At 41.2% G+C, this 14,541-nt stretch overlaps 1 protein-coding gene across 3 annotated transcripts in view; it reads right to left on the bottom strand.

Moving 5' to 3' along the window:
• LOC121574026 (septin-8-A) overlaps positions 1 to 14,541 on the bottom strand; it is a 52,165-nt gene that overhangs the window by 30,326 nt on the left and 7,298 nt on the right. For all 3 annotated transcript variants that reach the window (XM_041886547.2, XM_041886548.2, XM_041886549.2), the window contains exons 4-5: positions 14,279 to 14,465; positions 12,539 to 12,700 (exon numbers count right to left, since the gene is read on the bottom strand). In XM_041886547.2, coding sequence (XP_041742481.2) covers positions 12,539 to 12,700; positions 14,279 to 14,465 — 349 coding nt within the window. The remainder of the gene's footprint in view (positions 1 to 12,538; positions 12,701 to 14,278; positions 14,466 to 14,541) is intronic.

The following is a 14,541-nucleotide window of genomic DNA, read 5'->3' as shown; positions in this document are numbered from 1 at the left end:
TGGGTTACATTCAGACGAGTGACACTTGTGGGGGTCGTAGAGGAAAACGGAGAACACCATAGTGTTCGTGAGTCTCCCCTTTCCATAGACTGTTTTTGGACCAAACCGTTTGGACATTACAGATGTTTTCGTGAGAAGACCGATTTTCGGGATGTCTCATGGTCTGACAAACCCCTCTGTAGCTCGGCAACCTTCCACCGCAGATGCGGAAGGACAACATAGGCGGATGCGGTGGATAGAAACTGAGACCATGCAAAAAACCTGATCTCTAGCTTAAACTGACGGATTTTGACAGGATGAAACTACTTAACACACAGTTCAGACACCGAATTTATGACGAGTCGAACTGAATAGATTTTTTTTTTTTTTTTTTTACATTTTCTTCAACAAATCGGTAAGTTAGCAGGCCGCTAGACTATCTAAACTTGAAGTAAGGATGGTTGAATTACCGACCACAGTGGGGCCACAAGCCACTGCGGCTCCTCATGATGAGTTCTGTTTTTATGTGGACCCCACCCCCATCAAAGTTGCCCATCCCTGGTGTAGACAATCATTGCACCATCTAAACCGCTGTGAAATATATTTTCCATAACCATAAATATTGTATTTTCAGCTGGTGTAAAAAACTAAAGTAAAAGACGCAAAATAAACTAAACTTAAGAACGGGAAGCATAGAAATAGCGCACATAGAACAGATCTACCACCTCTTAGACTTGCTTTCAAATGAGAATTACCTATGTATAACTCACATTTCTATGCGAATTTGGTCGGGTCGCCCAAAAAGTTACATATTGCAGCTTTAATGTACCGATTGGTTTCATACAACCACTCAACACTGCAGATTTCCTCGTTGGTTTTGAGTCGAATTCAGGCATAACAGAGACCTTTTCTGTGTTAAAGAAACCAACTTATATTGCACTAAAACGGCAAAGAAAGACTATTCACACATCTGTGCAGCGTGGAAGTTAAATGTTTGAAACAGTGAATATGATCCGTTTAATTTCTCGGTGTCTTCAGATTTCATAACTCCCTTTTACTAAGGACTCACAAAGATTCTTCTCATCCCTAAAATAAACTATGAGATATGTTAGCATAGCGATATTACTGTGCATCGTAGATGTTCTATTTTCTCCCGAGATTGCAAAATAATTAGTATGTTGTTGTACTGTAGCCTCGTAAATACCAGAATGGTTCACGCTGTGCTATCATCTCTGTGCAGCGTTTAATATAAGCTCACGGGATCAGGCGGCTTTGCGAGGCTATGTATTTTACGGTCAGTTGCTGGTTTCAAAGAGCACCAAAAACGACACTAACCATCTGCCTTTTAGCGTTTCTGCCACCACAGAAACAGACCATGGGTCTGTTCTAATGCGTCCACCTGTGAATCCGAGGCCATGATTGTGCTTCTGTTGTAGGTGTGGTAGCGAAGCAACCTTTATTTGCATGCAACTAGCATATTAATATGCTTGACCATTTCTCCCGACAACTGCTCTGGCGGACTGCGTGGTTTCAGACTGCACTCTATCCCTGTTCTTCCAAAGAGAAAGTGACATTTTTTAGTTCAGTGAATCGATGGAGCGGTGTTTGAACTAGGGCTAACTCTCTTTAAAAAAAGGTCCAATGCAGCAGTTTTTATCTCAATATCAAATCATTTCTGGGCAACAATTAAGTACCTTACTGTGATTATTTTAGAAAATGTTCATTGAAAACAAACAAAAATAGCTCCTTAGCAAAGATACATTTCTTTCTTTCTGGTCCTGACGAGAAAAACTGTTCAGGGAGGTTCTCTTCTGCACTGTTGAGCCAATCCAGTAAATGTGGAGGTGGAGTTAAGATGGAGTGTTGCCTTGCATAGCAGCAGGAAGAGGTTGAGAGTAGCGGGTGCTGACCGTGAGGTCAGCTTTATCACAAATTCAAAATGGACTGGTTGATTAAAGTAGGGAAATATGTGTTCCAACCACGACCTGCAGTTTTGGAATAATAGATGCATGTCAACTATTTTAGGATTTTGTTTAGAATAGGTTACAACCAAATAGTGTATTCAATAGTTTACTACTTTGTTTCATGTTTAACGGAAGCCGGTCCATCCTAGCAAGTGTAAGCTCACAAATCAAACACGGTGCAAAAGAAAACACCCACCAAATGCGGGTATCTAATGGTTAAAAAGGGAAGAATGTTAACTGTTTGTCTCAGCTAGGGCTGGCCGTAATACCGTATTTTACGATATACCGGTATTGATGCACGGACCGGTTTGGGTTTTTACTTTACCTTCTATAACGGTATTTGAATGTTTGGTTTGTTAAATGTGATACGCCGTGTCATCTCTCTCCACTCTCTCTCTCTCTCTATGCCGCTTTCCACACAGACCTAGCCCCGCCCCGTAACTCAAGGAGCGCATCTATCAGAGGAAAGCCCAAAAAAATTGTGGAAGACTCCAGTCACCAAAGTCATAGACTGTTCTCTAAATCAAAGAGGAATATGCAAAGCAAGAATATGATAGCTACATGAAGTACCTAAGAGGAAACATTCTATGTAGCCAAAGACTATAGGGTCCCTAAGAAACACTTATCAACACTTTGGTTCCTACCCTGTCACAATAACTCCTCCCTGGCATTTTCATTGGTTGTCATGTCAAACACTGTATTCAAAGTGCCCACTATTATATTCTAAATATAGAATTTGAATAATAATAATATTTCCATGATTCCAACAGTTCACCCAAGTCAATCGCAAGTCAAATAGCAATTGCAACATTTGGTTAAAAATAAGGCCTAGATTGTTTGCCCATATCATGCAGCCCTACGTGGCAGTGTGGAAATGATCTCAAATGAGTGCAGGAAATGCATAAAGTACTGAAAATTATTTTTGGTTGAAGTTTAATTGAACAGTATAAAACAATCAGAATGGAGAAAGACTCACTGAAATCACTTAGAATGTATGTGTTGCCACCCTAGGGTCACACACTATTCATGAAGCAAATGTAGAACTTTTATTATTCAAAAACATAAAATACCATCAAACCGTCCATTATTTTATTTTTATTTTTTATACCGTGATATATTTTGGCCATATTGCCCAGCCTTAGTCTCAGCTACCAATATTAAATCTTTGACACACACGCTCAAACCGGTGTGATTAGAACGCTAATTTAGAACATCCAGTTTCAATTGATGCAACAGGCAGTTTGAGCTGGCCACACTTTTTTCACAGAAACATTTTACACAAACGCAGTCCTTACAACGTTATGTCCTGAATGTGACCAGTTTATTTTGGGATGCAATGTTCAGACATTCACAGAAGTAGAGACAGCATAACACAATCATCCAAACCGGAAAATATAGCTACATTAGTCCTAGCGCTAACTGATGAAAGATTGACGTAACACAAGCAGCCATATTCGGCTGACAGAAACCACAATATGAATTAGCTAATAGCAATTACTATTTACAATTCATCACACCATGGGTAAGCTGACCATTGATTTAAATAATTTAGTTTAAAAAATTATAAAAATCGAAAGTAATCCAACGATGGGTAGTTTGTGTACGCCACCATGTTTGTTTTTTCACGTCAACCAAAGATAAGAAGAGGAGACAAGATGAGTTTGGTCTGTTAGCAGTATGCATGTTGAAGGGTGTGTGTCGTCTACGATCCTTCACTTCCCTTCATTCACTTCCGGAAGTTTACTCGAAAGATGAGTGAACCATTCCTTCACCTCATAAACAGAATGCATTGTATAATGTCAACAAACAGTACAACCTTCAAAAAAGTATTTTATACTCATCATAGGTGCCCATTACAATCTATGCAATAAAAGGAATGCATGATTTGTCACCAGTACTTGAAAGTATGTGAATAAAACTCTAAATACATTATGCTCCATACATACAGTACCAGTCAAATGTTTGGACACACCTACTCATTCAAGGGTTTCTTTATTTGCACTATTTTCTACATTGTAGAATAATAGTGAAGACATCAAAACTATGAAAATCTTGTAATTTTATAACAAATTTCCCTGCAATTCTACACATTTTGCCATTACTTGCCATGTTAATATATCTGAGTGAGAGAGTGACTAACAAAATCGAAATGGGGGCCCCCTAGAGGTTAGGGTCCCTGGGCACGTGCCCGGTCGGTATTCGGCCATGATTTAGATAGTCTAGCCAGCTAACTGCTGATGCACAACCAAATTTCGAAATTGCATCTTGTGTGTTCCTAATTAACCTTTTTCTATTATTGATTATTTATTTTTATTTTTACACACACACACAAATACAAACGCAACATGTAATGTCTTGGTCCCATGTTTCATGAGCTGAAATAAAATATCCCAGAAATTGTCCATTTGCACAATAAGCTTATTTCTCTCAAATGTTGTGCACAAATTTGTTTACATCCCTGTTAGTGAGCATTTCTCCTCTGCCAAGATAATCCATCCACCTGACATGTGTGGCATATCAAGAAGCTGATTAAACGGCATGATCATTACACAGGTGCACCTTGTGCTGGGGACAATAAAAGGCCAGCCAACCGGACAGCTGATGAAGTTGTGGGTTTGCACAACCGAAGCATTTCTGCACAAACTGTCAGAAACCATCTCAGGGAAGCTCATCTGCGTGCTCGTCGTCCTCACCAGGGTCTTGACCCGACGTCGTGACCTACTTCAGTGAGCAAATGCTCACCTTCGATGGCCACTGGCACACTGGAGAAGTGTGCTCTTCATGGATGAATCCCGGTTTCAACTGTACCGGGCAGATGGCAGACAGCATGTATGGCATTGTGTGGGTGAGCGGTTTGCTGATGTCAACGTTGTGAACAGAGTGCCCCATGGTAGCGGTGGAGTTATGGTATGGGCAGGCATAAGCTACGGACAATGAACACAATTGCATTTTATCGATGGCAATTTGAATGCACAGAAATACCGTGACGCGATCCTGAAGCCCATTGTCGTGCCATTCATCCGCCGCCATCACCTCATGTTTCAGCATGATAATGCACAGCCCCATGTCACAAGGATCTGTACACAATTCCTGGATGCTGAAAATGTCCCAGTTCTGGCTTGCATACTCACCAGACATGTCACCAATTGAGCATGTTTGGGATGCTCTGGATCGACGTGTCCATTGAAGAGGAGTGGGACTAGGGCTGTTGCGGTGATCATATTACCACCACACCGGCTGTCACGAGTCATGAAGGCAGTCAAATTCCACGTGACCGTTTAGTCACGGTAATTAGGCTTCTCCAACCTCTGATGCTGCTGATGGTCATTAGTAGCCTACCAAACCTGCTAACTGCCTGGTACTCAGCACTCTATTGTCCCTCTCTCTCTGACATCAATGCAAATGTGTTCGAAAATCTAAATCATACACTTCATGAGAGCCCATGAGCTCATGTTGCGCAACATTTCTATAGGCTATGAAATTGCGCGAGAAAACAAAGTGATGCCCTCTATTAAAAAGAGGATCCCATCAGCTTTCTATAGGCTAGGCCTACTCTATTTATTTCTCAACTTTCCTAATATTAAGCACATTGCTTATCTTTACAACAGGAGTATAGCCTACCTGGCTGGCATGAAAATGAACCACAGGAAAAGCGTCCTCCATTCGCTATTTAAGTGGAGAGATCACATATATTTTTTCCACTGCCCCTGTTGAGACAGGTGCATGATAATAGTCCATTCTAAATCAAAACTAATTTCACACATATTCTTTAGTATATGTAAAGACAAGATTAAATCAAGAATAGTCTGATGGGTGACAATATTAGCTTATCACTTGTGAATTATATTTTATCACTTGTGAATGATGCCCAGCTTAAGGCAAGAAACAATGCCTTATTTTTTTAACCTCATGTAGCCTAGCCCATAGGCCTATAGGTTTTGATAAGGTTTGTATCACAACTAAAGCGGCCAAATTACTTCTTAGAATTAAGCATATTAATCCGCTTTACAAGAGGTGTAGAGACTAACTGGCATACATAAGCAGAGCGCGAGTTTCAAGTTTGGGAAAGATAATTTTCACCATAAAAATGCACCTTTATAATAAAAGCATTACATGCATAATCGCATTTGTGGTCACTTTTGATAATGGTGTTCCCCCGATAATGGAACATTCGTGCTTATAGCCTACTGCCGTGTGCGCATTGCTGCGCTTATAAAGGTGAAGAAATAGCCTAATAGTTTATCAACATTTTAAGCTAAACGTTCTGATCTGTTGCGTCAGCCACATTGCGTAAAAAGGTTTTTTGATGCTAGTGGTTGTATTAATTTGGGATCTATTACATCCCACTACTGTCCCAGACTGTTTAGAATATTTATTTCTCGCACAGAATATAATAGGTCAACTTTTTTACTATGGGGGATAGTAGATTGACATAGGCCAGTGCTTTTGCTGTTCATTAGGCTTACTCATCTTGTTGGCTGACGAAAAGTAAATGTGGACAGTTCTTCCAATATCTTCAATATGCACCTCGGAATTGGATAAGGACAGGCGCAGTTGCGTCCCCGATGTGTCTGTCTTCACTTGTAGCCTGTGAGAAAGACCATTTCATGTGATTGAGAGCTGTGTGAGTGAGAAGTGCTTCGGAGCAGGCAGCACTCAGGGAGAAGGGCTGCAAAAGGCATGGATTTCTTTACGGTGCATTATGGCCACACAAAGGGGATGCCGCCAGGATATTCGAAGCATTATCAAGTGCTTCTCAAATTGTGAATGCGAGACTGACGAAACGTGTACAGCCTGCGCAAGAAACAAAGCAGAGCTCATGCCTTCCAATATACTTTTTTCAAATCATCAGAGTCGCATCATGCAGCCTTACAATGCATTAAGAATCAAACCATATAGCCCAACGTTTGTAGAACTAAAGTTACATTAATAACTCAAAATTAAGCATTTGGAGTACCTATTTATTTGTTAACCGCTCAACACAGAATAGCCGCATGTGCGCACTCCCTCAAATCATTTGGAGAAAATATCCTTTCTATTTTATTCAGCTTTGTTCAATTGTATTCTTCATACTATAAAATAATGCCACGGAATTCTAAGCAAATCTTGTCTGCTAAATGAACTAGTGTAGACCACAACCATATTGCATAGCCAGATCAAGACAACTCAGAGTATGCTATTCTGATCTTCTGAAATAGACAACATTTTATTCATATCATGTTTCTTTAGACCTGTATAAAATAATGGATTTATTGTGAAGGTGTAGGCTATATTACATGGATTTATTAGACTTTTTTAACTGTAGATGTTCCAAAAAGTCTGCATCAGTGGCTTGTAGGCTGTGTGTGGAAGCCAGGAGATGCTGCATTTATTTATGTTCATTTAACGGTCAATTACTGTGAGACCGACAGTTATTTGCTAGACAATCACCGGCTGACAAAATGGTGACCGCCACAGCCCTAAGTGGGACAACATTCTACAGGCCACAATCAAAAGCCTGATCAACTCTATTTGAAGGAGATGTGTCGCACATGAGGCAAATGGTGGTCACACTAAATACCGACTGGTTCTCTGATCCACGCCTCTACCTTTTTTGTTAAGATATCTATGACCAACAGATGCATATCTGTATTCCAAGTCATGTGAAATCCATATATTTTTGTTCAGTGTGTGTGTATTTTTTTTCAGTGCAATATTCACACCCCTCGACTTTCTCCACATTTTGTTACGTTACAGCCTTATTCTAAAATCTATTTTTTTTTTATCCTCATCAATCGACACACAATATCTCATAATGACAAAGCAAAAACAGATTATTTGAAATTTTTGCAAATGTATAACAAAATAAAGCAATGTAATACATTTACATAAGTATTCAGACCCTTTACTCAGGACTTTGTTGAAGCACCTTTGGCAGCGATTACAGTCTTCTTGGGTATGACGCTACAAGCTTGGCACACCTGTATTTGAAGAGTTTCTCCCATTCTTCTCTGCAGATCCTCTCAAGCTCTGTCAGGTTGGATGGGGACGTCGCTGCACAGCTATTTTCAGGTCTCTCCAGAGATGTTTGATCGGGTTCAAGTCCGGGCTCTGGCTGGGCCACTCAAGGACATTCAGAGACTTGTCCCGAAGCCACTCCTGCGTTGTCTTGGCTGTATGCTTAGGGTCGTTGTCCTGTTGGAAGGTGAACCTTCGCCCCAGTCTGAGGTCCTGAGCGCTCTGGAGCAGGTTTTCATCAAGGATCTTTCTGTACTTTGCTCCGTTCATCTTTCCTTCGATCCTGACTAGTCTCCCAGTCCCTGCCGCTGAAAAACATCCCCACAGTATGATGGTGGTGGCAGCATGCTTCACCGTAGGGATTGTGGCAGGTTTCCTCCAGACGTGACGCTTGGCATTCAGGCCAAAGAGTTCAATCTTGGTTTCATCAGACCAGAGAATCTTGTTTCTCATGGTCAGAGTTTTTAGGTGCCTTTTGGCAAACTCCAAGTGGGCTGTCATGTGCCTTTTACTGAGGAGTGGCTTCCGTCTGGCCACTCTACCATAAAGGCCTGATTGGTGGAGTGCTGCAGAGATGGTTGTCCTTCTGGAAGGTTCTCCCATCTCCACAGAGGAACTCTGAAGCTCTGTCAGAGTGACCATCGGGTTCTTGGTCACCTCCCTGATCAAGGCCCTTCGCCCCCGATTGCTCAGTTTGGCCGGGCAGTCAGCTCTAGGAAGAGTCTTGGTGGTTCCAAACTTCTTCCATTTAAGAATGATGGAGGCCACTGTGTTCTTGGGGACCTTCAATGCTGCAGACATTTTTTGGTACCCTTCCCCAGATCTGTGCCTCGACACAATCCTGTCTCGGACCAGACATGCAGTCAACTGTGAGACCTTATATAGACAGGTGTGTGCGCGCCTTTCCAAATTATGTACAATCAATTGAATTTACCACAGGTGGACTCCAATTAAGTTGTAGAAACATCTCCAGGATAATCAATGGAAACAGGATGCACCGGAGATCAATGTCAAGTCTCATAGCAAAGGGTCTGAATACGTATGTAAATAAGGTATTTCTAAAAACCTGTTTTAGCTTTGTCATTATGGGGTATTGTGTGGGGATTGATGAGGGAAAACATTAATTTAATCAATTTTAGAATAAGGCTGTAACGTAACAAAATGTGGAAAAGGTCAAGGGGTCTGAATAATTTCCGAATGCACTGTATAAATATATTTTCTTAAATCAGCATCTCTACATGTATGACAGCCATTCCATTCCAGTGTCTGTTGAATTCCAACACAGGCACACCTCATTCTACTGAATTAGGTACTGATTAGGTGATCACATGAACCAAATCTTATTTAACGAGGAAAAGTATAAAAAACCAGTGCTGTGGTCATCACTATCATCTTGCAATAGGACCAGCTGGATGGCAAAAACAGTGCTAATACTACCTCAAAAGTAATATTAATCAAAAAATAACTATTGACCATGCCAAAAGAGTTGAAAAGGAAAGTTTTGAGTGAGGAAAATAAAGGTTCAATTCTGGCTTTACTGGCAGAGGGATACAGTGAGCGTCAAGTTGCTTCCATCCTTAAAATGTAAAAGACGGCGGTTCATAAGAACAAGGTCAAGCAGCAGACATTGGGGACAACAAAGCTACAGACCGGCACAGGGCGAAAACGACTCTCTACTGACCGGGATGACCGCCAACTCATTCGAATGTCACTCAACAACCGTAGGATGACATCAAGTGACCTACAAAAAGAATGGCAAACGGCAGCTGAAGTGCACGGCGAGGACGGTTCGAAACAGGCTCCTAGGGGCAGGGCTGAAGTCGTGCAAAGCTAGAAAAAAGCCCTTCATCAATGAGAAGCAAAGAAGAGCCAGGCTGAGGTTTTCAAAAGACCATAAGGATTGGACCGTAGAGGACTGGAGTAAGGTCATCATCTCTGATGATTCCAATTTTCAGCTTTGCCCAACACCTGGTCGTCTAATGGTTAGACGGAGACCTGGAGAGGCCTACAAGCCACAGTGTCTCGCACCCACTGTGAAATTTGGTGGAGGATCGGTGATGATCTGGGGGTGCTTCAGCAATGCTGGAATCGGGCAGATTTGTCTTTGTGAAGGACGCATGAATCAAGCCACGTACAAGGTTGTCCTGGAAGAAAACGTGCTTCCTTTTGCTCTTGTCATTGTTCCCCAACTCTGAGGATTGGTTTTTCCAGCAGGACAATGTGCCATGCCAGACAGCCAGGTCAATCAAGGTGTGGATGGAGGACCACCAGATCAAGACCCTGTCATGGCCAGCCCAATCTCCAGACCTGAACCCCATTAAACTTCTGGAATGTGATCAAGAGGAAGATGGATGGTCACAAGCCATCAAACAAAGCCGAGCTGCTTGAATTTCTGCGCCAGGAGTGGCATAAAATCACCCAACATCAATGTGAAAGACTGGTGGAGAGCATGCCAAGATGCATGAAAGCTGTGATTGAAAATCAGGGTTATTCCACCAAATATTGATTTCTGAACTCTTCCTAAGTTAAAACATTACTATTGTGTTGTTTAAAAATGAACATGAACTTATTTTCTTTGCATTATTCGAGGTGGTCTGACAACACTGCATCTTTTTTATTTTGACCAGTTGTCATTTTCTGCAAATAAATGCTCTAAATGACAATATTTTTATTTGGAATTTGGGAGAAATGTTGTCAGTAGTTTATAGAATAAAACAAAAAGGATATTTTTACCCAAACACATACCTACAAATAGTAAAAAACCAGAGAAACTGATAATTTTGCAGTGGCTTCCAGAGCTGTATAATTTACATACAGTACCAGTCAAAAGTTTGGACACACCTACTCATTCAAGGCTTTTCTTTATTTGTACTATTTTATACATTGCAGAATAATAGTGAATACATCACAACTATGAAATAACACATATGGAATCATGTAGTAACCAAAAAAGTGTAAATATGTTTAATATTTGAGATTCTTCAAATAGCCACCCTTTGCCTTGATGACAGCTTTGCAAACTCTTTGCATTCTGTCAACCAGCTTCACCTGGAATGCTTTTCCAACAGTCTTGAAGGAGTTTCCACATATGCTGAGCACTTGTTGACTGCTTTTCCTTCACTCTGCCGTCCGACTCATCCCAAACCATCTCAATTGGGTTGAGGTCGGGGGATTGTGGAGGCCAGGTCATCTGATGCAGTACTCCATCACTCTCCTTTTTGGTAAAATAGCCCTTACACAGCCTGGAGGTGTGTTGGGTCATTGTCCTGTTGAAAAACAAATGATAGTCCCACTAAGCCCAAACCAGACGGGATTGCGTATCGTTGGAGAATGCTGTGGTAGCCATGCTGGTTAAGTGTGCCTTGAATTCTAAATAAAATCACAGACAGTGTCACCAGCAAAGCACCCCCACACCATAACACCTCCTCCTCCATGCTTTACGGTGGGAACTACACATGCGGAGATCATCCGTTGACTCACAAAGACATGGCGGTTGGAACCAAAAATCTCAAATTTGGACTCCAGACCAAAGGACACATTTCCACCGGTCTAATGTCCATTGCTCGTGTTTCTTGGCCTAAGCAGGTCTCTTCTTCTTATTGGTGTCCTTTAGTAGTGGTTTCTTTGCAGCACTTCGACCATGAAGGCCTGATTCACACAGTCCCCTCTGAACAGTTGATGTTGAGATGTGTCTGTGACTTGAACTCTGTGAAGCATTTATTTGGGCTGCAATTTCTGAGGCTGGTAACTCTAATGAACTTATCCTCTGCAGCAGAGGTAAATCTGGGTCTTTCATTCCTGTGGTGGTCCTCATGAGAGCCGGTTTCGTCATAGCGCTTGATGGTTTTTGCGACTGCACTTGAAGAAACGTTCAAAGTTCTTGAAATGTTCCGTATTGACGGACCTTCATGTCTTAAAGTAATGATGGACTGTCATTTCTCTTTGCTTATTTGAGCTGTTCTTGCCATAATATGGACTTGGTCTTTTACCAAATAGGGCTATCTTCTGTATACCCCCCCCCACACACACCCACCTTGTCACAACACAACTGATTGGCTCAAATGCATTAAGCAGGAAAGAAATTCCACAAATTAACTTTTAAGAAGGCACACCTGTTAATTGAAATGCATTCCAGGTGACTACCTCATGAAGTTGTTTGAGAGACTGCCAAGAGTTTTCAAAGCTGTCATCAAGGCAAAGGGTGGCTATTTGAAGAATCTCAAATATAAAATATATTTTGATTTGTTTAACACATTTTTGGTTACTACATGATACCATATCCATTATTTCATAGTTTTGATTTCTTCACTATTATTCTACAATGTAGAAAATAGTAAAAATAAAGAAAAACCCTTGAATGAATAGGTGTGTCCAAACTTTTTTCGATCCGTGGGCAGCCAGTTGCCCATCCCTGATTTACATAATAGGAAATAGCGGGCACAGAGAACGCTTCACACAGTTCTTCACAGTTCTCTACAGTTGGAAAACTGAGGAAGTTTCAAAGGAAGGAAACTATGTGCAGCTATTAAAATCATACATTCCTATAGAGTGAGGGAAACACTGAGTGAGTGAGTGAGTGTACAAAGAGAGAGACTCACATTCATTGAGGAGTTGATCTCGGTGACTGCATCATCGTCTGTGGGGAACTGGTAGATCTGCACTCCATTGCTCACCAGCTCACTCATGATCTTGATCTTGAATTTATGGAGCTCGCTCTTGGAGATTGTGTCGGCTTTAGCGATGATGGGGATTATATTCACCTAAAGGATCAAAATAATAATTCTGTCCTTAAAATCAGCTTTTAGGTTTTTCCTCCAAATTGAATATCTTCAGATATTCTGCTATGGTTTGGAAGGGTTTCATGGCGGGTGTATCGTAAAATTATAAATCAATGCATGACTAGAGAAGATGCTGAAAATCAATCAGTCAGAGCATCTGAATGATTGGCACAGTGTCATTAACAAATACTTAAATTACTGAATGTCGCAAAATTGGCACTATGCAACCACGATGGGTTGAGCTCAGTGAAACCCACGCAGAAAAATAAAACAAATAGCAATTAAGAAAACAAACTGAATGGCGTCCTCTCTCTGCTCTAAAACAGATGGGAAAATAAACACATTGTGACAGTTTTGCTTTGGCTCCTCGGATTACTGGGACGATGTAGATTTAGTCACCGACGTCTCGTCACCTCCAGGCTATAGTTTGTTAGGGTCAAAATGAGGTCTTATTCAATGTGACCATTCACAATAATTTTGCAACAAAACAGATGTGATGGTTGTTTTGCATAGTTTTCTTCCATCCTTTACACAAAGTCTATTGACGTAAAAGAGCAGAGACCCATCTCTACAGTGCTTCACGTCCCTAGACCAGACCACTTTTATAACCGTCTACCTTCCGGCTTAAAAGCCTTTATGGAAGTATAAGTCAAACACCATTGCCTGTCTGCTTTACATCATAGACCTTTAAATAAAATATAAGCTGATTTATAGTCTGCTCCGTGTATCCTGTGAGAAAAGGCTCATTTCTGACAGCTCAGAGAGAGATAGAGCCATGCTGGAGGAGAGTATTGGCTAAAGTAAGCTACCATGCTTTGCTCATAACCACACCATCTGTTTGATATGTGTCATTGCATTACCAGACACAAACAAGCCTGTAATTGCCTCTCCACCACTCCTCGAACAGCTTTATAGGCCGTATAACCGGCCTGATATACAAGCTCTGTACGGTTGTAGCTAATAGGAGTTTGAGTACTGTATGCATTGTCAGGTCTGTCTCAGCCTGAGTTTCACACATTTCACCCGCCCCATTTGGGGTCAATAAAACAGACTGCACTAGTAGCTAGTTGTGACATTCTCTCTCCCTCACCCTCATTCACGCTTCAACTGCAATAGTGATGAGATTAGATTAATTCCACAATTCACTAATTGAGGCACTGACCATTCATGTTTCCAATAGGCTGAAATCAATGTATTGTTCTAAAATATGGATCTGCTGCCCAATACTCAGTTACTCACATGAAACCATGAACGAAAAAAGATCTTCATAGAAGTAAGAAGTTACAACGTCATACTTGCTTAATAATTCTGACAAATACACCAGGGCATGATATAAACCTCCGGAAATCCAATAAAATGTTATCTGGAATGTCTGCCGTTTCCTTTTCAAGGACATTGTGGGTTCCCACCCTACATGAATATCTGACTGTTCTACAACTGTGTGAAATCCATACTAGTCAAAGTGAAAGAGATGGGATTTCAGCCTCTATATTTCAAATCAAACAATAGGATGCCGTCTGTTTTTTTGCCCACAAGGCCTTGTTGGTAGTGATCCTTTACCTTACTGTCCAGTTTCTTCATGGTAACTAAATCCAAGGATTTCAGTGAATGCCCCGTGGGCGCGATGAAGTACAGACAGATGTGGATCCTCCCGTCGTGGTAGTTGAAGAGGGAGCGCTTGATTTTCAGCTCTTCCTGAAGGTAGTTTTCGAACTGTGTGTCGATATAGTCCACTATCGGTTTATAACTGCAAAAGGAAAAGCAATGTAGTTTTACTAAGTGTAAAACAAAGTTTCACTTTGGTTCCTTTTGATCCCACTATC

The sequence above is a fragment of the Coregonus clupeaformis genome, chromosome 9 (assembly GCF_020615455.1).
Source record: "Coregonus clupeaformis isolate EN_2021a chromosome 9, ASM2061545v1, whole genome shotgun sequence".
Taxonomy (NCBI): domain Eukaryota; kingdom Metazoa; phylum Chordata; class Actinopteri; order Salmoniformes; family Salmonidae; genus Coregonus; species Coregonus clupeaformis.
Note: the sequence above shows the minus strand (reverse complement) of the source record. Positions and strands in the feature narration are given on the sequence as shown.